The sequence below is a fragment of the Anomalospiza imberbis genome, chromosome 16 (genome assembly GCF_031753505.1).
Source record: "Anomalospiza imberbis isolate Cuckoo-Finch-1a 21T00152 chromosome 16, ASM3175350v1, whole genome shotgun sequence".
NCBI classification, from domain to species: domain Eukaryota; kingdom Metazoa; phylum Chordata; class Aves; order Passeriformes; family Viduidae; genus Anomalospiza; species Anomalospiza imberbis.
In genome coordinates this window covers 2493942-2515717 of record NC_089696.1, presented here as the reverse complement: position 1 = coordinate 2515717, position 21776 = coordinate 2493942, and the positions used below count along the sequence as shown (strand labels likewise).

Genomic DNA, 21776 nt, shown 5'->3' with positions numbered 1-21776 from the left:
TTGTGTACATCTCTTTTGTAAGGCAGATCAGAAGGGTGTCATTTTGTAAAAAAAAAAAAAAAAAAAACCACAAAATAATTAAAGTAACAATAACGAAAACTTCTGTGCAGCCCTGAGCACCTCGGCAGGCACTGCCCGTCGCAGGCAGGGGTGTGGGCAGCGCCGCGTGTCCCCTGCAGAGGAGCGGGAAGGTCAGCCGTGTCCTCCCGTTGTTGTTGGCGAGCGCCGGGGTGAGTCAGGCCAAGGGAGGGGGGAGTTTTCCCGACTCTGGGCGTTTTTACCCCTAGGGCGCTGCCCCCCACCTCGGGCGCTGGGGAGGTGTTCCCAAAGCAGAGGCCACGGGTTTCAAATCAGCCCCTGCCCTGCGCATCATCCAGCCTTACTTCATCCCTCCCCGCCTGCCAGATGGCTGCGGGGCCAGCTGCGGGACAAACAGCCCAGCCCAACCTCCTGACGTCACCCGCGGCGGCACCGGGACCCCCAAATCGCCCGTGACAAGTGTCAGCCTGCGTGGCCCCCCAGGCCGGGGGCCGCAGCCAGAGCCCCCGCTGCCCGGCCCCAGGAACAGCCGGTTTTGTGCGCTGGCCCCGGCGGGGTGGGCTGGGAGCCGACGCTCGGCAGGTTCCCGCTGCCAAGTGGTTTCTGCTCCAACCCTCTGGTTTTAATCGTTTTCCAATCCTTTATCTTTCGGGCTGGAATTTTCCAGGTTGGGGCCCTGCCCGCCGAGGTATGTTTGATTTGGAGAGAATGAGCGCAGCGCGGGGCTGAAGCCGAGGGTCACCGCCGTGCCGCTCCGGGCCGGCCGCTCCGCCGCAGGACACGGCCCTGACCCCCGGCCCCTCGGTGCCGCTCGCCCGGGGCAGGGAGCGGCTCTGGATGCAATTAGGGGCGCAGGGCGTCGGCGGAGCCGTCTGGCGCAGCCCCCTGGCTCCCAGGTGGGCTTCCGGCAGGGCTGGCTCCCATTAGGGCCGGCGCAGCGGCAGGAGGGGCCCCTCGCCGGCGCGGGCGGCTCGCTGCGATGGCCACGCTCGCCCGCTCAAAGGGCCCATTGTGGTCCTCTCCCCACAGATTTTTCAAATTAACATCCCAAATTCCTCCCAAAATTGCTGCTGTGTAAATATTTTCACTGCGAGCTTTGTATATTTTCCAGCCTCGCGAGGAGGAGAGAAGAAAAGTCCCTGGCGGAGCCGCGGCCTCGCGCCGGGTGCCCCCGGCCGGCCGCCGCCACAGCCCCCCGAGCCCCGGCGTGTCCCCGCGTCGGCACCGGCGTCAGGAGGCCTCCAGCCCCTCCTGGCCCCTCACTTCCCCCCTAGTTTGCCTCCACGATGTGCCCTTCCCCTAACGAAGTCGATTTCCCCACTTGCAAGTAGCTGAAGGTTTGCAGGGGACCCCCCATGTCAAGTGTGTACTGGGGACCCCTTGGCCCCTCAGCTGATCCCATTGCACTGCAGGGGCTTCCAGCAGCTCCGGAGTGAGGAAGCTTCAGTGGAGATGCCAGGAGCGCAGAAGCAAAGTTAGGGCTCAGCTTTGGCAGGTGCAGCACCCCTGGGACACCCTGAGCCAAATATTTTTGGGGTGCCAGCTGCACAAGGGGGGCAGCAGGGCTCAGCCTTGGCACAGAGGTGATGGGGACACTGCAGCCAGGGCAGGGCTTGGCCCCCACCCACACCCACGTCTGCACCCGGGCAGCCCTGCGGGAGAGCAGCAGTGTTTAAAGTGGGACTGTCCAGCCCCTGTGGCTTCCTGAATCCCAGCACAAAATCCCCCTGGCCACTGCCAGCCCCGTCGCGCGCCAAGAGCCGCTCCAAGAGCGGCACATCGTGCGGCGCTGCTAATTCCTGCGAGCTGAATCAGCGCCGACAAGGATTGCAAAACCCCCTGAAATGGACCCAAAAAAAATCTCTCTCTCTGTGCGATCCAGCGGGGCCGGTAAGCGAGAGCCCCGGCCAGAGCCACCGGCAGGATGGGGGCTCGGCGGGGAGCCACAGCAGGAGGAGCCACCGGCTTCACCGCGGCAAATCCTGCCTGCACCCTGACGTGGCAAGGCTGGAGGGCTCTGGTCTCCCAAAAATCACCCCTGGTCCCAGGCATGGCCCCACAGATACCAAAGACAGGTCCCCAGGTCTGGAGCAGAGCCCTGAGGGGTCATGGCTTGGTGCCAGGGGTCTGGATGCCCGATCTCTGGGGGGAGGACCGGCATGTGCCCATCACACTGACCCCAGTGCGGCCAGGAAGAGCTTTGGAGCTCATCAGCTTCCCACAAAGCTGGGGAGGCCAGGAGCACGGTGTGGCCGAGGCTGTGGCTCATCTGGGAGTGATTTGGGCGCTGCCATCCCGCCCCAGCACTGGGCTATTTTTACCCAGTGGAATTACGGGACAGGCGACATGGGCTGGGTGGTTGCCCCACCTTAACCCCTTCATGTGGTTGCCCATGGGGATGGGTCCCACTGAGGTGACACCTGATGGGGTGGGGTGCCCTCTCTCCTTCCTTCTGTCTGAGGCTGGCAGCCAAGCTGGGGCAGGAAAAACCCCTTTCCCCCACTGATGGCAAGCACATGTCAACCCAGGCATCTCTGGGATCTGCAGGGGGATGAGGACAGGAATGGACCTGTCCTGCTCAGGCTTCTTCCTGCTGAGGTGGGTTTTATCAGAGACCCCCAAAACACCTACCATGACCCAAAGGGGCTGCTAAGCCCCAGGAGAAAGCAGTGCAGAGGGTGACAGCAGGACAAGAGCAGGTCCCACTCCAGCTAGAATCTGCGGAGAGCTGGCAGGGTGACAGTGGGAACAGGGTGTACCTCGGTGGGGTCGGGTGCCCTGGTGCTGGGAGATGCCAGGGCTGCAAGCCTAACCCCAGGAGCTGTCTCAGCCACAGGCTTTGGCAGGGGCAAAGGCAGGGGTGGGTGTTAGGGACTGAACCTCCCTGGCCAGTGCCCCCAGGGAACTACCTGGGCCCCTCCATGTCCTGCTCCAGCGCTGGGGGAGCCAAACAGCCTCAGATCCCTCCACAAACATCCTGCTGTGCCAACTCCCTGCTACAGACGGGTCCCGGCTCCTGCACCTCCTGGCTCTGTCAGACTTTGTACTGTGAAGGGTGGTGGGGATCCAGCTGTCCCCATCCCTCAGCCCCACCACCATCCTGCCTTGCAGGGACATGCCCACTGTTGGGACACGCCATGGGGACCTCTGCTGACCCCGGCATCTCATCCCTACTGATCCAGCCCTAGCCCTGAGCCGGCCGTGGCACCCCAGCCTCCCTGGGGACATTTTCAGGACGTTGAAAGAAGCAGTGATGCAAGGAAGCTGCTGTTCTCCTGTCTCCATGGTGGTGACAGCCCCGTCCCCGGGCAGCGCTGTGCTGGCCGCCAGGCGTGCGGCAGTGGGGTCTGGTCGGTGACCCCAAGTCGGAGCCGGTAATCCAACCCCGCTGGTGCTGGTTACAATTTAGGGCAACAATAACCTATTGAGGCCCCTTCCTGGCTCCTGCCCTGCTGCTCCTTGATCTAATTAAAGGGGGCCAGGCCGGGACAAAACCCGAGCTGAAGGAACTGCAGGTACACAGGGGTGGCACACTGAGGACCAAGATGCAGAGAGGGGCCATGGCCACCCGCACCTCCCACCTCGTGTTCCCTCAAGGTCTGAGCATTGTTGGGGTCAGCTCTTAAGCATGGCCCTGACATGCTTTGAAAATGATGTTTGTGTGGTCAGAAATATCTCACCTGCTCAGGATTTGAGAAAGAGAACCCCCAAAAGGCACACGCTGACGTGGAGGTCCATGGGACTGGTGCCTCCCACTCTCTGCCCTCTTCCAAGGATGCTGGACAGGGCACAACCAGCCTTAAGGGTTGGGTGTTGCTGCGGGCATTGGGGTGAGCACACTGGAGTGTCCCCCACCGTGGGGCACGCCATGGCCCTGCTTTGGGGTGCCATGGGGACGCGTGGTGCCGGCTCGGCGGGCGCGGTGGGGATGCGGTGGGGATGCGGACTCCCCTTCCTGCCGGCCTGGCGTCAGTAATGAATGGTATGAGTTTCCTGCCCGCCCACTGATTGCTTCCTCAAAGAGCTTCAACGAGCTGCTGCTGCTGCTGCTGCAGCTCCCCACGCCCCGCTCAAGGCCCGGCCGGCACCGCTGCACTGCCCAACCCAGCTCCGTGCCCCACACTGGGCACCCACGGCCACGCCGGAGATCCACAGCCAGCCCCGCTGCTGCTCGGCCGTCTCCGGGGACTCGGCGCCTGTCCCCCAGTTCTAAGTCTGCCCCAAGCAGATCTGCTGATCTGGTGACCCCAAGACCATCCACCCCGCGCCCTTGCCGCGGCTCCACGGCTCCGGAGTGTCGCGGCCGTGCTCGGGATGGCTCTGCCGGAGGGGAAACACGGCCCCCGCTCGGCACCTCCGCCGGGAGCCAGCCCAAATCCCCCTCCGCCATTTGTCATCTCCGCCAGATTTACAGGCGGGAGCGCTTGGGGCTGGAAGCACGGTGGCCCCTGCGAGGCTGCCTAAAAACAGCACCTCCCCAGCACGAAGGGGGGGTCTCCGCTCGCCCCCGCCGCCCCCAGCCCCTCTCGGCTGGCCCCGCCACGCAGCCGCGGGCCGGAGGGCCCCGGCGTGACGCGCAGGCAGCGCCCGCCAGCCGCATTCCTGAGCCGATAAACCCGGCAGCCAAAATAACTGCAGCCTGTGCTGAGGGGGCCGAGCACGGCAGCGCCTGCATCCCACTTACCCGGCTGGCTCGCCCCGGCCCAGCGAGGATTCGGGGTGATTCCCACTGGATTCTCCGCCAAGAGCAATAAAGGGCCCCAACGTCCCCTTGCAGTAGCCCCAGCCTCCCCTGAGAACGTTCACTGGACATGGCCTTTGCTCACTGAACTGGCAGAGCTGGTGAGCAGGAGCTGGGAGCTGCTCCCCTGGCAGCTGGCAGGAGGCTGAGGGATGCTCAGGCAGCCTCTCCACACCAACCTCACCCCACCATGCCCACGGCAGGTCCTCTCCTCTCCCTGCCAGTCTGTCCCGGCTGCCCCCAGCACTGGCCTGGAGCTGACACCGCAGTGGGGGATGCTGGCAGGGCAGCCACGGGGCTGTCACAGCGCACTCAGCCCCTCCCCAGAGGCCCTGAATTGGCTGCCGACCACCCAGCCTGCCCCAGCAGCCCGGCCCGTCATGGAGCCAGCTCGGCACACGCTGAGGGTCCCAGCAAGAAAGTGCATTGCCAGCAGCGCTGGGAAGAGCTGGTGGCCTCCAGTGCATCCCAACAAGTATGGTGCCCCCAACCCCCATGACCCTGGTGGGCTGAAGGCACAGCCTCCTCCTCCTCCTCCCATTTTCTTGCCCACATGGTGACGCCAGGCCAGCTCACTGGGCAGCGTGGGAGAGGCCAGGCCAGCTCTAACTGGAGGGTTCCCAGCCTTGGCAGCGACCCGCAGATGGAGACGGCTCCATCGTGCCGTGACAGGGGGTGCTGACCCCTTACACCACCGGCTCCTTTTCCACTTCCCCAGGGGTGCCCGGTGGGCGCGGGCCCGGCCACGGCCGGGCAGTCACCGCGGCACCGCGGCACAAAGCACGGCAGGAGTGGGAGGCCAGGGCTGAGCCGCCCCGGTGCTCCAGCAGCGCCAAAGAGATTCACTCGCCTGCAGCATCTTGTGCTGCCCCAGTGCACAAGCCCACCCGGCCAGCAGCCACCTCAGCCACTGTCCCCAGCAGCGCCACCTCCCACCACGGCACTACAGAGCACCTCTGTGCCCTCACCAGCACTGCCTCTGCCCTCTCATCTCTCCCAAATGGTGATGAGGAAGCAGCTGCACGGTCCCCGGCTTTGTCTCCAGCCTTGTGGCTGAGTGCTGCTGGTTCCAAGAGCTCTCTGCCAGCTCCTGCTCCACCATCACACTCCTGATGGATCCCTGACCGCGACATTTCCACTGCTCACCCTGCCACCCCATGCTGAGTCCCCATCCCTACCCAGGTGAGGTGTCCAGCGCCATGGTGAACATCGCTCCGCTGAGCCTCCGCGTGTCCCACAGCTTCACCTCCCGCTCCCGCATCTGCAGGGACACAGACACGGCGTCAGTGGGCGCTGGGGCTGCCTGGATGGCTCCACGGTGCCACCGCCTTCGCCAGCCACCATCCGCCATCCCAGCAAGGGCCAGGGCATCTGGCAAGGGGACCTCCTGCTCTCATGGGGGACAGGCCACCCAAAAAGCACTTAGGGTGCTTTGGCACAGCAGCCACAGAGACTAGGGCTGAAACATCCCAGAGGTGCCAGGGCCACCTTCCTGGCAGGGACTGTACCTGGCTGAACCCCACGGAGATGAGGCAATCGCTGGAGCCCATCCAGAGCAGCCGGGAGTCCTTGTTGTTGTCGTGTCCCGGGACACTCTGCAAGGCACAGGAGACACGGCTGTCAGTATTGCTGCCAGCCATGCTGGACACGCTGAGGGGACGTGTGCTTCACCAGCTGTGGTTGTGAACTGCCCCGGGGCTGAGCACGTGGAGCTGGCTCCAGTGAGAGCTGCCCTGGGGACAGTGCAGTGGGGACAGCCTGCAAGCAGTGACAGCCCTGCCTCCCCCCCATGCCAGCGTGGTTGCCTTGTGGAGCGGCTGGCCCAGCTCCCAGCAAGGAGTGGAGGGTGGGAGCAGGTAACATGAGTGTGATGATGGCCCCTGTGCCCCAGGGCTCTCCCCATGCCCGGTCACCAGGGTGATGGGGACAGAGTGCTGCGAGGAAGCTGCTCCATGCCACAGACGCAAGAGGAGGCTCTGCCATGGCGATGATGACAGAGGGACTTACTTCCCTGGCTGCATCCCTGGGCTCTTTATCCACGCTGAATCCTGGCTCCTGGAGCTGGGTGCCCTGTCTGTGCCCGGATGCTACCGAAACACGGCAAACTGAGCCTGGCCACGTTCACCAGACTCTAATCCCCTGCACCCTGCTTCACCTCTCCCCAGGCTCCCTGTGGGGGTGGGACCCCCAACCCACAGCCTGTCCCCATCCTGGTCCTGCTGAGGGTGGGAGGGAAGAGCTTCCAGGGGGCTGTCAGCGGGTGTTTCCCGGCTCCCATGTGGTCCCCAGATGGGCCCTGCGGTTCCCGGCGCCCCAGAGGGAGCCAGCAGGCAGCCCTGGCCCGCAGCACAGGCAGTGCTCGCAGCCCCTTGCTCTCATTGAGGAGCGCCAAGAACTGGCTGCTAACGAGTTCGGAGCTGGCAGGGAAAGCGGAGGGCTCTGCCAGAGCCAAACCTGGCACGGCGCTTCCGGGACCTCCGATGGTGCCCACAGAGGAGCCATGAGCTGTGTCCCCCTTGGTGTGAGCACTGTGACCACCGGCCACGACCGCACTGTGACCGCCAGCGAGGCTCTGCCACCGCAGCAGCCAGAGAGGGGCCATGAAGGGGTCACTCCTCACTGGAGAAGCTCTGCTGGAGCAGCCTCCAGCCCCACAGAGATGTCACTCTCTGGAGAGAGCCAGGGCGGGAGCAGGCACGCGGTGCCAAGCTTGTCGTGCCCTGGCTCCGTCACGCCAGCTGCCTTGCCAGCACAAACACGGCTCACTTGGAAGAGGCAGCGCTGGCCGAGCCGAGCCCGGCGCTCCCAGCCGCAGGGCCAGGATGTGGGGCAGGAGGGGCCTGGCCCCCACCGCCAGCACGCTGGCAGTGGACCCAGCAGGGAAAGGACCTGGAGAAGGGAACGTGTCCCAGGATCGGTGCCAAGAAGGATGGAAACTCCAGGAGCTGGGGCCAGCCCACGCGTCAGCCAGGAGAGCACTTCTGCACCTGAGCCGTGTGGCTGTGGCAGCCACAGCTCAACATCTGCAGATCCCATAACCGACAGCGCCGGCTCCGCGGCCCTGGGTCCCGCGGGTGCCCCGGACCCCCTGGCGGTGGTGGCAGCCCCGGGGCGGTGGCAGGGCTGGCGGAGGGCAGGGTGCTGCCGCGGAGCTTCCAGCCCCCGGCGTGCCGGCTGCGGCGCAGGGCCATGTTTTCTGCATTAGTTCCATCCCGGCTGAGCTGTACGTATGGCAGCAAGTATGCGGGAGGCTGGGCTGCTCCGTGCTCAGCCTGTGCAGATGTTGCCAGAGGTGAGCGTGCGGACAGCAGCTCCCCGGTGCAGAGGGTCTTGGCAGGGACAGGGTGGTGTGGCCTTGCACTGAAGTTGGACACTGGTGTGGCTCAGCCCTGGGACACCCGTGGGGCTGCTGTGGAACCCTGGGGCTGGCAGAGCAGGGCAGAGACCCTGGCACTCTTTCCGGAATGATGCTGGAACCCCTGGAGCAGGGAACAAGTCACAGCCCAAGGGATGGGTGTCCTTCCTGAGCCGCTTGTGCCCCCGGCAGGCTGCAAGGAGCCACCAGCTCTGGGCCAGCACGTGGGGATCCAAGGAAGCCTCCCAGCTCCCTGCCAGTGCCCAGGTAGCCCAGACTCTTCCTGCCCATTGCACGGATCCAGTCCTGCCAGTTTTGGGCAGCCCAGGCTGTGGGGAGCCTGTGCCCCCTCTTCAGAGCCAGATCGGCTGCATGGGGAGAGTTTCCAGCACCGTCCCTCTCCCAGTCTCAGCAATCCCTCCTAGGCAGGCTGGGGTAAGGTGCTGGTTTCCATGGGGGTCCCCGGCCCTTCTCCCGTGCAGCCCCGGGGGCTGCGGGGGGCCCAGGGCCGGCGTGTCGGACGCAGCTGTTGGCAGCGATGCGGCGGGGTCGGGGAGCTGGGAACAGCTGCCCGCAGGGAGCGGCCGCTCCGGCTCCGCGGCTGCCTGGGAGAGCCCCACACAAAGCCAAGGCTGCTCCGGCTCCCAGGCGATCGCTGTCTCCCCGGGAGCCGTCACCCTGAGCCGGATGCAGGGCAGGGAGAGCCGGAGGTGGGAGCCCAGGGCAGAGCCCTGGGGCTGGACGGGAGGGAGGTGGCCGGAGGGGGAGGGGGGTCAAAGCTCTGCTCTTGGCAGAGCCCCCGTGGCTGGCAGGGCTGGGACAGCCTGTGGCTAACAGCCCATGAGCATGGCTAACAGCCCATGGACATCTGATCCCCGTGGGAAGCAACCCCAGCAGCAGGATCTGAGTGGGCACAGGAGGCACCAGTGCCAGGCTGAGCTACCCCTTTGCCAGGGAGTGCCAGGGAAAGAGGGGTCTCCCCTGGCCAAGGCACTGTAGGGGACTCTGGGGACAGACACCCACCCCGGGTGCATGCACATGGGGAAGCTGCTGTTCCTTGCACACCCCACGGAGTAACAGCTTCCCGGGAGCTGAGAGGGTTAAACACACACTGAATCCTCCTCTCCAAACAAGAATGTGAGTGATGTCCTTCCCTTGCCAAATCCCAGTTATTCCAGAGGTAACCAGGAGAACAGAGCAGCCTCTCCCAGGCCAGCCCCACTCCTGGTCTCTGCCTGGAGCTCAAGGAGACCAGGAGCTGTCATTTGCCCCAGGGGAGTGCAGGGATCCCACATAGCTGTGGGGCTCCAGTAGCCATCACACTACCAGCACTGGCCCTGGCCTCTGCCAGGTGTGTGGTACGTGTGCGTCACACTGGGCAGGGACCAGGACAAGTCCCCTGCTGCCCACACCACCTCCCCAGTCCCACTGGCCAGGGCAGCATTGCTGTGAGGCCCCCGTGCTCTGGGGAACTGGGCACCACCAGGCTCTGCCTCTCCCCCCACCACCAGTGCAGCCCCCCTGCTCCATCCAACCCCTCCCGCCCTTGGTGAGGCCAAGGCCATGTCCCAGAGGATGCTGTGGGCCCAGCGCAAGGGCAGGAAGGTGGATGGGCCCCCAGTGGGTGCAGACGCCACAAGGGGACTCACTGGCCAGGGGGTGGGCATGCTGCAGCCCCCAGCACCCAGCAGCCACCCCTCCTCTGCTGCCTCCTCCCTCTTCCTGCAGCCACCAGCCCCACAAGCCCTGCTATGACGCCACCAAATCCCAAAACACCTTTGCCCTCTGGAGAGAAGCCTGCCAGGAGTCCCAGGTCAGGCACAGGCTGAGGCTCCTGAAATACCATGGGGAGCCCCAGCCCCAGTAATGGAGATGCCAACCTGTGTGGGCCTCAGCTGGTGAGGCCATTCCCAGTGGGAAGTTGGGCACCCAGGCGAGGGCAAGCCAGTGCCACCGCACACCCACACCCCCTGAGATGCCTCTGGCTCATTCCAGATGCTCCTCGACTTCCCCATGTCTGCCATACCAAGCGGCATTCCTGGGAAGGACGGCCGAGGGGGAAGCGGAGCAGAGGAAATATAAACAGTCCCGTGCAGCTACGCTGGGGAACAGAAGCATGAGAGCGCCGAGCATGCGGTGCTATAAATAGGCTGCCCAGAGTCAGGCCAACTTTTTCATAGCTTCCCACGGTCTCCTTGGGAATGTGGGATGCTGTGGACCTTCCCCCAGCCCGGAGGAAGCTGCTGCTGAGGCTGGGAGTCAGGTACCCCCGGGGTGACCCCAGCGTGGGATACCGTGATGATGGGGCAGTGGGGAAGGCTGAAGTCTCTCTATGTCCTGATGCGCCTCCCCGATGATGACAAGCAGTCCCCAGCCGGCCCTGGGCTGACAGCTGAATCCTGGGCAGAGGTGACGTGTCAGGGTCCATAGAGTTCTGGCTGTGGGCACAGCCAGATCACCCCAAACCTGGATCTCCACCCTGCCACGGCATCACCCTGCCACCACGGCCACGCTACCCCCAGGGGCCCTCTCCATGGCGTTTCTCCCACTGTGGCACAGCTGATGTGGTCCATGGGATGGTGGCCATGGTTTGGGACAGGGGCTGGAGTCCCTCTTGCCCCCGGAACCTTAAGCAGGGCTGCGACAGCACCGGCTGTGCTTGGGCTGTGAGCCCCAGCTGCTGCCCATCGCTGAACTCTGCCCCCGGCACAGCCTGCGAGCTGGGGGGACAAGCCCCCGGCGGGGACAAACCCCCAGGGACACTGTCCCAGCTGTCCCCGGGCGCCCTCAGCCCCGGCCCCGCTCATTAGGACGTGAGCGGGGCGTGCGCTGGCCCGGTGCGTGCGGCCGTTCCCTCGCCCCCGGCCCTGCCCAAACGCCGGCGGAGGAAGTTTCTCGTGAGAACGGAGCCGGCTCCTCTCCATCCCACACTGGCCGCGCTCAGCGGCTGCCCCGCAGCTGCACACGGACGGCGCCTGACGCAGGCCTGTCCCGGGAGCCAGGTGCTGGCCAGATACACACACAGCCCCTCGCACCAGCCTCTGGGGAGCAGGATGTGGCCCACGGGCTCTGTACCCAGGGGAAGGTGGCCAGAGCAGTGGGCAAGCAGAGATGCTGCCTTAGTAGCCCAGGGCATACCCGAATCACTGCCCTACACTGCTGGTGACCCACCTGAGGCATGAGCTGGGTATGGTATGGGTATGGAGCTTCCCCGTGCTCAAGCTCCCTGCCCAGCCTTGTGTTCCCGGCACACCAAGGGCAGGACCGGGGGGACACGGGAGGGACCTTTGGTGGGGTTTGCACAGGTATTGCAGGAAGGTGAGGGCAGGATCAGCGACACTGAGCCTCGGCAGGGCCGAAGCCGCAAGGGAGAGGACGTAACTCGCTTCCAGGGAGAGGGTCAAGGCTAGGAGGGCGACCACCACCCTGTGGGAGGGGAGGACAGGCGGCCGCGACAGCACGGCCTTGGGAGGGGTTAAGGCAGAGCACAGAACTCACAGAACTCTTTGGAAGGACAGCGGTGCTTGGACCTGGACCCAGCCAGCAGCAGGAGCGTGGCTCCACGCGGTGGCAAGGGAGGACCCAGGGCAGCCCTGGCATCTCCACTGCCAGTTTAGGGCACAGAGAGCAGCAATAGGGTGTGAGCACAGCCCTGACGTTCACAAAGGGGCTGCAACAAAGGGATGGGGATCCAGCAGAATGAGGCCACTGCTCTCCCAAAGGAAATCATGGCCCTGGGTACATACCAGGCACCCCACGGGGTCAGCCAGACCCTGGCCATGCTGCGTCACACACGTCTGCCCGCTGCTGGGATATGCTCAAAATAGCTACCATGGGTGTAGCCGGGAATGGGGGGTCAGGACCTGGCAGGGATATGGCCACAGAGTGTGGGCAGCCTGCCAGTCACCCTCCTTGTCACCCACCCTCGGTCCCCAATCCCGTGTGTGCCACATCCATGGTACCTGACAGCAGCACCAGGTATTAGGAGGAGCAACCACTCCTCCCTGAGCTTCTTATTTTAGCTCCTTCTCATTCTTTTCCCCTGCTCTAAACAAAGGAATGTTTAATGAGGCAGGCTTGGCAAATTAAGAAATCCAGCCGGAGGAGCAGCCCGGGGCTGGCTCTCAGCTCCACAGAGGGACCAGGGTGAGCCAGCAGCGAGACCCTGTGCCGGCTGCGAGGAAACCCAGCCCACCGTGCTGCAGGGGCCAGCACAGCTGGGAAACTCATCCTGCAGCTCACCTCTGCAAAAAAACAGGCAACTTCAAAGCCAGGAGCCTGCGAGGTGCTGGCACTGCACAGCGGCCCCGGCATCACCCGGGTTTGTAACTGCGCTGGGCCGGGGTGAGAAGGAGACTTTCCAACCAACCCAGCCCTCCAGCAATGGGGAAAAAAGAAAAGAACAAAACCCAGGAGCATTAGTCTTCTTGGCTAAGCAAGCCCTGCACAAACTTCCAGAGGATTTATGGCATTTTAAAGTTTTCCCCTTCAGCAGAGCACTTCTCCAAGACTAAACATCTCCATCCACTGCAAGCAGCCGGGCAGGGCCACAGCAATGAAGGTGCATATTTCTCTTGGCAAACATGGAGTGCTGGCCCTGGGCTGGATCAGACAGCAGTGGAGGGAAGTGAACTGCCTCCTTTGAACAGCCACCATCATTCACACGTTATTTTTAATAGCTCAGCGAGACAGAGTCCACCCTCCCCAGGAGACTTGGCTCGAGCCCATCGCACTCACAGCTCCGCCATCAGACAAGCCGACAGGTCTGGCAGGGGGAGAAGGGGGGCCAGGAGGGGAGGGGAGCACTGAGGCTGGCGGTGGATAAATTTTGGAATAGAGAATGGGATCTTCCAGCCATGCTGATGCAACTGGAGCGGTACAGGATTGCGGCAGCCGCTGGAGTGCTGGGACCACTTTGCCCTGGCTCATCCGCACGTGTCACCAGTGGGTTTGTGTTTATTTTTTGTAGTGGGGTGTTTATAAGGCTGCATGAAGGGTCAGGGCATCATTTGTACTGCAGGAAGCACCCAGGGGCCTTTGGGGAGCTCAGCACCTGGGTTATGTGCAGGAGCAGGTGGAAAGTCCTGGTGCAGCACTGGAGCTCTGGCTCCCTTCCACCACCGTTCTCGAGCACTGTCACCAGAGGCCATTGGCTCCCTGAGCCAACAGGCAGCAGGAGATCCACTCTGAATGACAGAGTCTACTGCAGCCATCTCACCCTGCTCTCCACTGCATCCCTCCCTTCCCAAGGGCTTCCAGCCCCTTCTGCAGCCAGAGCCCCCAAACCACAGGAAACCTCTAATAAGAGGCTGTTTGAATTTGACGTCAAGGCTTGAATTCTCTCCTTGTTTCCTAATCACTGTTATTTGCTGAGTTGTGTGGATCCGGCTGCTCAGCCCTTGCCCTTGGTGGGTCCTCGTCCCCAAGAGCCTTTGGTCCAGCTCCCACAGGGCAGGGCAGTGCCCAGGAGCCTGCAGAGCCCAGAGCCCTCACACCCACAGGGCTCGCCTGGCATGTGCCACTGCACTGGGGGTGCTCCCTGGCCTGGTGGGAGGGCAGGGGCCCCCTGCTGAACCCCACCAGGGTTAAGGGGACAGCCCTAATTCCCCCTGCCCTCAGCTCCTTGCCTCTCCCAAGCCCGGCCAGGGCTGAGATGGTTTGGGGGACCAAAGCTCACCCCCCTGCAGGCAACAGGTTGGGCAGGGCTGCCTGCAGCAATCCGGAGGGGACATACCTGGGAGGCAGCTGGGCCTGCTCGGGGGTCAAAAATCCGCAGTTTCTTGTCCTGGTGAGATAAAAGAAAACAGAGGAGGGTTAAGGACCTTGGGGCCAGCAGGATGTCAGGATGCAAAAGGCAGAAGGCTGGAGTGTGCAGCCCTCCCCTTCCTGCCCATCACTCTCCTGCCTGCAGTGCCTATTCCTATGGATGGCTTGCACTGTGTCCTCCCACATCATGGGCAAGGGGCACTCCCAGTGCCTCACCAAGACCCCAACACCCTCAAAACTGCTCCCAGAAAAGGAGCCTGACCCTCAGATGCCATCCTGACAGTGCTGCAGGAGAACGAGCCCCTTCCTGCCTGGCACCCCTCTGCCAAATGGGGCATGGCTGGCAGGGTACAGAGGCAGCAAAGGGGTGCCCGGGTGCCAGCCCTGTGCCAGGGTGCTGTTTGGAGAGCACGCATTGTGCCAGCCAGAGCCACACGGCACGGGGGCTGATCCTGCACGGCTTGGGCTTGTACCCCCTGAGCCCAGCTCGCACGCCGGGCACGGGGCTCCATCCATGAGCTGGGGCTCCGACTCATCCCACAGCCCGGCTCTGCACGCTGGCCGGGCTCCGGGCTCATCCCGGGGCGCAGCGCGGGGCTCCCTCCGCAAACCCTTCGCTCTCCCTCGGCACGGCGCGGGCTGCGCTCCCAGCCTGGGGCTGGAGCTGTGTGCTCAGAGCTGCTTGCCGAGCCCCCGGGCACGGCCTGCGGGGCTCTTGGCTTCCACACTCCCTTGCACGCTCGCCCCGCCCGCCCAGCCGCCGGGCGCGGCCCCCGCGCGTTCCCGGCGCGCCCCGCAGCGAGCGGCCGGCGCCATCTAGTGCTGCTCCCTGCCCGCCTCCCCACGGGCTCGCTGACCCCGCTCCTGCCCTTTTCCACCCCAAAACCTCCCGTCCCTCCACGCTCCCCATGCCTGGAAGTGTTCCAGGCCAGGCTGGATGGAGCTCTGAGCACCCCGGGCTAAGGTAAGGTGTGGGTGGAATGAGACGAGCTTTAAGGTCCCTTCCAACCCAAACCATTTTGGGATTCTGTGAAATGGGTGCCCCCCCCCGGATCAGGGTGCATCCAGCAGCTGGCAGACAGCCCATCCCTGCCGTGCCACAGCGAGGTTCCCCCTGGGCACTGCTCACCTTGCAGGAAGTGCCGAGGAGGCGCCCATCTCGCTTCCAGGTCAGGCTCTGCAGCTGGTCCCCGTGGGAATCCAGGACTGCAGGGATAAAGCATGGTCAGGGCCAGGATCAAGGAGGGTCCCTCCTGCAGACAGGGCAGGAGCCATCACTCTCCCACCCAGAATATTTCCCAGGAGAAATCTGGCCTTTCCAAAGGGGTGGTGGCAGCCAGGATGCAGTGGGAGGCTGCTGTGTCTGTGCAGGGAGCGTTCCTGTGCTGTTGGCAGCTGGATACAAAGAGCAGGAGTCCCTGGAAAGCCACAGGCCTATGCTGCCACCCGTCTCCTCCCCCCCAGGATGGCTGAGGTCTGGGCAAGGCTGGTCAGCAGCCACCCACATCTACCCATGCCCTAGGACATGCAGAGAGAGGGACCTGTCACCCAGGGGATCCCCAGCGGAGCTCCTGTGGACACCTTGGGCAGTACTGGAGTGTTTCACACCATCACATCAGAGTGCAGGGCAGCACAAGGGGCTGTGGTGCACTGCTCAAAAAGCCACCTGAGCTGCCTGTTTGGTGACACCGAGGTCAGGCCTTGGGCCCAGGTACTGGCATGGTGAGGACACACGGAACAGACACATGGGTAGGACACAAGGGGAGGACACACAGGGCAGACGCACGGGGAGGACACATGGAGAGACACACTGGGAGGACATGTGTCATGGGCAGTCACAGCCATGCCTACCTGTCAGGGGCTGCTGCTGGCCCAGGTCCCACACAGTGACTCTCTTTCCCGCACCGCTGGCCAGGACAGCGTCTGCCGTGGGGTGGAACTGCAGCGCATCCACCGGGCCCCCCCCGGGCCCCAGGGTCAGCCCTGCGCCACCGGGAATGTCCTGGCCACTCTCAGGCAGGCGCCACACCTTGACCTGCAGCCCCAGGAGAGGAGGGGGTCAGTCCCAGGGCAGGTGAGCAGGACCCCGCTGGGTGCTGGCAGTGCCCCACCTGGGCTTGCTGCTTTCCCAGGCTTTGGTCCCTGAGGTCCCTGAGCATTCCCAGGGGATCCCTCATTGCAGCTCGGTAGGATCAGATCCCATTTGGGATCCTTGACCATCTGCTCTGTCCCCCTGGGGATGTCCCACTCTGCTCTCCCAAAGCTGGCACCCTCCACCCCATGCTCCTCTCACTCCCATCACTCCAGCTCTGCAGTGAATCCCAGAGACACACTGGGGGTCACGAGGTGTCCCCTTGGAACACCTGTCCCTGAGCACTCACCGTCTCATCAGCAGAGCCTGTGGCCAGCAGGAGCTGATCAAAGGGTGAGAAGTCAAAGTCTGTGACCACATCTGGAAGGAGAAGGGCAGAAGTTTGTCCCCACCTTCTCCTGCAGACAGTGTGTCTGCCCCTCTGCTCTTCCCAGCCTGATTCCTTCCCTACACCCTCAGCAGTGGGAGGCAGTTTCAGCCCCATCAAGGTGTTTTGGAGCAGCTCAGCTTTGCTGTGACTGCCTGAGCCCCTCTGCTCTGTCCCTCAGGGACTTGCACCCCTTTGGCAGGGGTCGGAACCGTGGTGGGGGCATCCCCCTGTCTGAATCCATGCACCAACACCCCCACAAGGCGCAGGGAACAGCACGAACAGCACCAGGGTGTCTGTGCCATGTCCTGCTGGAGCCACGCTGGTGACAAGGCTCCCTTTGTAACACCCCGGGCCGGCATGCCAGCGGCAGGGATGCTCTCGGCGGCAGGGCCCGGCAGGAGGAAGGCTGGCACCAGCAGCAGCAGCCCCTCGGATGCATTTGGCACGCTCAGAAAAGTAGGTCACTGTGTACTTTTCTGCTTCCAGGAGACAGGCCCCGGAGGCATGAAGAGCAGGCAGCTCGCTCGGCTGCATCCACCCGGGAGCAGAGAAAATCCATTCCCTGCCACCGAGGCGTTGTTCTGGCTTCGAAGGACTCGTGCTGATCCCATTAGGAAGCCGTGGAGGTGGCGCTGCTCCTGTGCACCCCTCTGGCGCTGCCAGGGAGCAGAAGAACTCACTGCCTGCTTTTCCAACCTGAGGAAGCTCCTGGTGCCAGGGGCTGAGGTGGCACAAGCTGGGCACCCTGTGCAGCCCTGCAGCCATGCCGGGGCACACCTGCAGGGAGGCGGTGCTGAAACCAGCTCCCATCTTGCTGCTCTGGTGATATTTTGGGGAAATGGGTGGTCAGTGCCCCTCAGGTTGCCACTGCTGCTCCAACACCAGAAGAGGGGCACCCTGAGGTGGGCACCACCCCTCCCTGAGCCGGGGCAGGGCAGAGCCCTGCTTCTCTGCCAGCAGCGATGCTGCCACTGCCTCTTCCCTGCCACACTCACTCTGCCCACATCAGAGCTGCTGGTCCAGCTTGTTCCTCCTGCCACTGGAGGCAGTGATGCCTCAGTGATGCCAACTCCAGCCTGGCACTGGGTGTACTGGGAATTTCAGGGCATGCTATGAGTAATGTGGAAAGGCTGTACTGGAAGGGTGAGAGGAAGAACTACATGTTCAGGCCTCACTGCAGCCTGAGAGATGAAGGAACATGGATTGATTCCAGCCTGGCAGAGCCCTTCCTGGTGTCATCCTGCCCACGGGTGATGGTCCCTGGCAGGTCCCCATGTCCCTTGCCTGGCAGACAGCCCACCACAGCCTGCCAGGCTTGAACTCAGCACCTGAGCCCCCTCCACAGCCCATGCGGAGCCAAACACGTCCTGTGGAGGGGGGAGGTGGCACCTGACACCCACCTGAGTGGCAGCAGAGCTGAGATATGGTCCTCTTGACCCCATCCTTGCACTCCAGGGGCACAATGCCCAGCACGCCTGCAGGAGAGGGCACAGGAGCAGGTCAGGAACCCCCCCCGGCCTGGGACACTCGAGGGGCACCCAGCTTTGCAATGCAAGCCAGGAGGTGTGGGACTGTCAGCACTTTGGGGAATCTCAGGGAAAGCCTCCTCCACTCACCCTGGTGTCCCCGGGGTCAGGGGGACTGACCCACCACCCAGACCCACAGGGACCCCTGGGACAAATCCATCCCACTCCCCAAGCAGTGCTGGGGACCCTTGTGCCTCACCGGCCGCCTCGGCGTTGAAGGCAATCCAGCGGCAGCTGGCCTTCACGTGGTTCCCACAGGAGGGGACCGAGCCCGCTCGGATACCGCTGATCCAGGCCTGGGATGCACAGGGAAAAACCATATCAGGGGCTGCCTTGTTATGGCAGGGCCTGGAGCACAGCTGCAGCACAGCATGGCCAGAGACACTCAGCCCCAGAGGAGCTGCCATGCCGATGGAGAGCTGGAGACTGGCGATGCCAACGGGATTACCCCATCCTCTGGGGTGTCCCAGGCCAATGTGGCTGCTCCCGCTCCTGTCACAAAGCACAGCCACTCACTGGGGCTGAAGGGTGGGACACAGGAGCATCCCAGCTCCCAGACTGTCCCATCTCTGGGCTGTCCCACTGTGGGAAGTGCCCAGAGGTCCTTGCAATAACTGGTGCCAGAGAATCTGGACGGGACAAAAGCTCTTGGGCTGTGAAGCACCACAGGGTCAAGCTGTGGCTGACTGAGGCCAATAGACACCTCCAGCAGCACACTCCCCACAGGGACACACAGCCAAGGAGCTGCATTACAGCTCCAAAACCAAACTCCCACTCTGCAGTGTTTCCCAGGGCTGAGCACTGCACTTGTGGGGCCCTGGGACACCCTGCATCAGCCAGACCCACTCCAGGTGACACAGACACCCCACCTCAAGCAGCCACAAGGGCCACAACCTCCCTGGCACTCCCAGGGCCAAGTCCAACCCTTGACAGTGGCAATGGCAGGTGTTTTATGGCTGGCACCAGGCCTGTGTGCCCACAGCAGCCCCCGGAGCTGCAGCAGGTGTCCAGAGCAGTGGGTACCCCACAAACTGTGCAGATACCTGGGTAGGGAAAGGCAACCCCGAGCCCCAGGTTTCCTCTCCTTGCACAACTTCCGTTTGAGGCCTGACAGGGAGCAGTGGTTCCTGCAGCACTTCCTCCCCTCACAGCTCAGTGCAGATCTGTTAACCCCTCTCCTGCCAAAGGCAGGTTCCTGTCCCCACACCCAGCATGTGGGCAGGGGGCTGCACTGGGGATGGGGAACAGGTCAGGAGCATGAGCAGGACCCTGGAATCCAAGGGCCCCACTATCTGCATCCCACCACCCTGGACTGCGCCCTCAGCGAGGGTGACACCAGTCACATCTGGCCCCCAGCACCCAGGGGTGCCAGCAGGACCCCTGCAGTGAGGTTTCACAGAGCTGGTCCATCCTGACCCCACAGTTTCCCCACACACAGGCAGCAGCCCTCAAGGCAGTGATCCTTCCTGCAGCGTGGCAGCACGGCCAGGAAAGCACATGAAACCATCCTGGCTACATCCCTAGAACAAACTGTGAGCTCTCAAGGGCCATCTGCCAGCAGAGCCCTGCAGATGCTGCCTGCAGAGCAGCATCAGATGTGATCCCTGATGTTTACACTGCGCTTCCTGATGCAGCCAGGTCGGGTGTCTGCTTGTGCCTCCATAAACAGGTGCTCAGCCGGGGACACAACAGAGCTTCCCGCTGTGACACCTGAGATGGGCTTGGTGACAAGACTTCCTTCTCCACCTGCTGCCCTGCTGGGAGTGTGTGGCCTCACTTCCAAGGATACGTTTCATGCCTGAATGGGAAAAGCCTTTTGGAAAGGCCTTGCACAGCAGATCCCTCCCTGCACACAGGGAGAGCACACTGCCCCTCGGAGCTCCCCCACCACAGAACCAACACCAGGACCAGAACCAACACCAGCAATGATGGGATGTCCCTGCCTGCAGGATGCCATGTCCCAGCACCCACACCCCCCAGGCACACACACTCCCCGCTGCCAGTGACCCATCTGAACCCTGGGATTCCCAGCCAAACATTCATCCAAAATGAGATTTCAGTGACCTGAGACACACCGAGGCTGGCACGCCATGGGCATGGGGGCACCATGTCCCCTCCCACAGCTGAAGCTCAGAGGATGTTTTGGGTGCTTGCTGGATTTGCAGAGGTGTGTGAGCACAGGCCACAGGTGGGTGCAAGGACAGCTTGGCTGGGAAGTTGCAGACAAGGAGTGTGTGCACACCCAAGGCCTGGGAGCAGCAGCAGCCTCACTCATAGCCACGGTGCTGAGGAGGTGCTGGGTGAAGGGTACCCAGCTCGGGGAGCCCCCAAAAGGGCTGTGTGTCCTGGTAACGCTCCCTGATATCACTCACCCAGCCCTGCCCCTGCATCTCTGCCCCTGCCCTGCCAAATCTGTAGGGACAGGGACCTGGGAGATTGCCCCGGCCCAGCTCTGTGGTTTGGGGAAGAGCAGGGCAGGGCTACCCACTGCCAACACCGTGCCAGGATGGATCGTGATGCTTGGCATGACTGGGGCTGGTTATTCACGGAGCAGAGGCCAGGGCTGGGCATGACTGGCTCTGTGCTGCCCAGCGAGACTCCCAGAGCTGCCTGGCCCCAGCGGTGCCGAGCTCCACAGCTCGTGGCCAGGGTGGTGGGGCTCAGCAGCACCCCTGGGGCCCAGCACTTCCCCCGTGCCTGCGGAAGCGGGGTGGCAGAGCGGGCTGGCAGGAGCGAGGCCCAGCGTTTCGCTCTCGGTGCGTGGTTCCCTGGCTGGCACAGGCCAAGAGGGTGAGATACCCGACGGCAGCGGGCAGCAAGAACCGGGGATGCACCGCGTGTGCCAGCCGTGCCCAGCGGCAGGAGGACAGCAGCCACCAAGGGACGGGTACCCCATGCCAGCCGCTGCCGGCCGGGGGCTGCACGGGCCCAGGAGAGGGCTGAGGTTCCCCAGCAGCCCCACCTGCGGAGCGCCCCGGGGCCGGGATCCTCCGCGGACCCCGGGATGGGCAGCAGCGGCTGCCAAGGAGGGGCCGCCCGGGCGACGCACCCGCCCCGCGGCCGGGAGAGCCGGGCGCGGTTCCGCCGCACCGGCGATGCCGCGGCTGCGGGGCCCGGAGCCGCGCCCTGCCGGTGCCGCGGGGCGGGGCCGGCCCTGCCCTGTCCCCGTGCCCGTGCCCGTCCCTGCCCGCCGGCAGCCCCGGCCCCGCCGCCCCCGCGATCCCCCGGTACTGGCGGATCCCGCAGCGCTCACCTCCCTGCGGGGCAGCCGGGCCTCGGTGTGCCGGAACTTGGACGCCTTGAAGCGGTTCATGGTGCTCCGGCTGTACCGCTCCGAGCCGTGCCCAGCCCGGCCCGGCCCTGCCCGGCCCCGCCGCTCCTCCCGCCCCGCGCCCCGCCCCGCGCCCCGCCCCTGGGCCAGCCCCGCCGGACCCCTCACGTGGGGCCCGTGGGTCCGCTGTCACCGTGAGCGGGGCACAGACCCCCAGCTCCGGCTCCTCGGGCCCCCGCCAGAGCCTCCAAGCCCGGCGTCGGAGCCAACCCGGGCGGTCCCGGGGATCCCGGCCCCTTCCCTGCCTCCCCCAGAGGCTCGTGGTCACCCCGTGCTGTGACCCCCGGCTGGCACCCAGCTCTCCTCCCACACAAGGGCAGCGGTTCCGTCGGGCTCTGGGCCAGGAGGACGGGGCCAGCGGGAGGTTTGCAGTGCCGTGGGCTCAGCGCGCTCGCCTCCTCCGCGGCCCGGCAGCCGGCGGCGAACAGAGACCTTCGAGTACTCACGGCTGCGGGGAGGGAGGAGGAGGAGGAGGGAGCGCTGGATCTGAGCCCACGGAGCCCTCTGGGCCCGGCTGGAGCCCGGGTGTCACCCACGGCGGAGGAGGCCAGGCCTC

At 64.2% G+C, this 21776-nt stretch overlaps 1 protein-coding gene across 3 annotated transcripts in view; it reads right to left on the bottom strand.

Annotated features, from left to right (window-relative positions):
* Positions 1-21683, bottom strand: part of LOC137483471 (mitochondrial import inner membrane translocase subunit TIM16-like) — a 37852-nt gene extending 16169 nt beyond the window's left edge. Inside the window, exons 1-9 of one of the 3 annotated variants that reach the window (XM_068206552.1) lie at positions 21653-21683; positions 18089-18185; positions 17764-17838; positions 16283-16353; positions 15753-15936; positions 15031-15107; positions 13870-13920; positions 6289-6375; positions 5959-6041 (exon numbers count right to left, since the gene is read on the bottom strand). In XM_068206552.1, coding sequence (XP_068062653.1) covers positions 5959-6041; positions 6289-6330 — 125 coding nt within the window. In that variant the 5' untranslated portion in view covers positions 6331-6375; positions 13870-13920; positions 15031-15107; ... (3 more) ...; positions 18089-18185; positions 21653-21683. Of the gene's footprint in view, positions 1-5958; positions 6042-6288; positions 6376-13869; positions 13921-15030; positions 15108-15752; positions 15937-16282; positions 16354-17763; positions 17839-18088; positions 18186-21142; positions 21298-21652 lie in introns of those variants that run through there. The other 2 variants (XM_068206551.1, XM_068206554.1) reach the window with 2 other exon arrangements.
* Positions 21684-21776: the final 93 nt, after the last annotated feature.